Genomic DNA, 2,500 nt, shown 5'->3' with positions numbered 1-2,500 from the left:
TGTTTCCTCACCAGTGTTTGCTGTGTCTGTGTGTATGTGTGCATATGATAGTCAGAGTGAAGTTGAGGTCCAACAGCAGATCAAAGGCAAAGAGTGACTGTAGGGCTGTACACACACACACACACACACACACACACACACACACACACACACACAGGTAGAGAGAGAGCAGGAATGATCTGAGGTAGAGTGCAGGAATGTGTGGGGGAAGGGTGCGGGTATGTCAGCCCGTCACGGTGTCCGACACACGTGAGGACAGCAGCAGACAAAAGGAGTGAAGATGTGCAGGACAGGGACGTGAGAATGGTGAGGACAGCAGCAGACAAAAGGAGTGATGTGAAGATGTGCAGGACAAGGACGTGAGAATGGTGAGGACAGCAGCAGACAAAAGGAGTGATGTGAAGATGTGCAGGACAGGGACGTGAGAATGGTGAGGACAGCAGCAGACAAAAGGAGTGAAGATGTGCAGGACAGGGACGTGAGAATGGTGAGGACAGCAGCAGACAAAAGGAGTGAAGATGTGCAGGACAGGGACGTGAGAATGGTGAGGACAGCAGCAGACAAAAGGAGTGATGTGAAGATGTGCAGGACAGGGACGTGAGAATGGTGAGGACAGCAGCAGACAAAAGGAGTGAAGATGTGCAGGACAGGGACGTGAGAATGGTGAGGACAGCAGCAGACAAAAGGAGTGATGTGAAGATGTGCAGGACAGGGACGTGAGAATGGTGAGGACAGCAGCAGACAAAAGGAGTGAAGATGTGCAGGACAGGGACGTGAGAATGGTGAGGACAGCAGCAGACAAAAGGAGTGAAGATGTGCAGGACAGGGGGACGTGAGAATGGTGAGGACAGCAGCAGACAAAAGGAGTGATGTGAAGATGTGCAGGACAGGGACGTGAGAATGGTGAGGACAGCAGCAGACAAAAGGAGTGAAGATGTGCAGGACAGGGACGTGAGAATGGTGAGGACAGCAGCAGACAAAAGGAGTGAAGATGTGCAGGACAGGGACGTGAGAATGGTGAGGACAGCAGCAGACAAAAGGAGTGATGTGAAGATGTGCAGGACAGGGACGTGAGAATGGTGAGGACAGCAGCAGACAAAAGGAGTGAAGATGTGCAGGACAGGGACGTGAGAATGGTGAGGACAGCAGCAGACAAAAGGAGTGATGTGAAGATGTGCAGGACAGGGGGACGTGAGAATGGTGAGGACAGCAGCAGACAAAAGGAGTGATGTGAAGATGTGCAGGACAGGGACGTGAGAATGGTGAGGACAGCAGCAGACAAAAGGAGTGATGTGAAGATGTGCAGGACAGGGACGTGAGAATGGTGAAGACAGCAGCAGACAAAAGGAGTGATGTGAAGATGTGCAGGACAGGGACATGAGAATGGTGAGGACAGCAGCAGACAAAAGGAGTGATGTGAAGATGTGCAGGACAGGGGGACGTGAGAATGGTGAAGACAGCAGCAGACACGGATGAATGAATGAAAGCGTGAACGAATGAAGCAAGTGCTTACCACCGGTTTCATCATGCAAAAAATGTCTGACACACGCGTGCACACACAAACACACACACACACACACACACCTGACTGATTTATCCTCAAGGGTATGTGGATGTAGGGAATTGCTGAGAATCGTTGAGTTTATATCTCCATCCTGGTGACATGCTGGTGGGGAATGCAGATGAGCTCTCAACCGCTTTCCCTACGCTGATATGTGGGTCATTATTTCAGCTTAACACATGTTGTACACTAGCAGACCTTTGTGCGTGTGTATGTGTGTGTGTTTGTATTTGTGGGTTTTTGTGTTTGTATTTGTGTGTGTGTATGTGGGTTAGTTTGTATTTGTGTGTGTGTTTGTGGGTGTGTTTGTATTTGTGTGTGTGCTTGTGCGTGTGTTTGTATTTGTGTGTGTGTTTGTGGGTGTGTTTGTATTTGTGTGTGTGTTTGTGCGTGTGTTTGTATTTGTGTGTGTGTTTGTGGGTGCATGTGTTTGTAAATTGGTTGCACCCTGTTGTTATTGTGTTGTGGTTGTGTGCAGTTTGTGTGTATATGTGTATGCGTAACCTGTGTGTGTGTGTGTGTGTGTGTGTGTCCTGTCTTACAGATGCACCACCCCATTCAGATGAAGCCTGCAGACAGTGAGAAATCAAATGGTAAGTATTTGTCTAGGTGTGTGTGTGCGTGTGTGTGCATGTGATGTTTGTGTGTATGTTTGTTTCTTCTTCATGTGTGTTTCCTATTTGTGATCATTTGGGGATTTTCGGTATTTTTCTGTGTGTGTGTGTGTGAGAGAGAGAGAGAGAGAGAGAGAGAGAGAGAGAGAGAGAGAGAGAGAGAGTTTAAGTGCTTGCTCTCCCACCGAATCATCCCATAACAATTTTGCAGATATGGTTAGAGAGCCATTGTAAAAAGCACTTCAGACAAAAATTCAGAACCGTGAAATTCTCCCCCCCCTCTCTGGACTGACTCTGTGCTGTTGTGTGTGTGCGTGAGTGTGTA

The 2,500-nt window shown here is 48.4% G+C and overlaps 1 protein-coding gene across 20 annotated transcripts in view; it reads left to right on the top strand.

Moving 5' to 3' along the window:
- celf2 (cugbp, Elav-like family member 2) overlaps positions 1–2,500 on the top strand; it is a 126,700-nt gene that overhangs the window by 98,816 nt on the left and 25,384 nt on the right. For all 20 annotated transcript variants that reach the window (XM_035528665.1, XM_035528660.1, XM_035528658.1 and 17 more), the window contains one exon: positions 2,106–2,154. In XM_035528665.1, coding sequence (XP_035384558.1) covers positions 2,106–2,154 — 49 coding nt within the window. The remainder of the gene's footprint in view (positions 1–2,105; positions 2,155–2,500) is intronic.

The sequence above is a fragment of the Electrophorus electricus genome, chromosome 7 (assembly GCF_013358815.1).
Source record: "Electrophorus electricus isolate fEleEle1 chromosome 7, fEleEle1.pri, whole genome shotgun sequence".
Classification (NCBI taxonomy): domain Eukaryota; kingdom Metazoa; phylum Chordata; class Actinopteri; order Gymnotiformes; family Gymnotidae; genus Electrophorus; species Electrophorus electricus.
The sequence above is the reverse complement of the archived record's forward strand: the minus strand, read 5'-3'. Positions and strand labels throughout refer to the sequence as shown.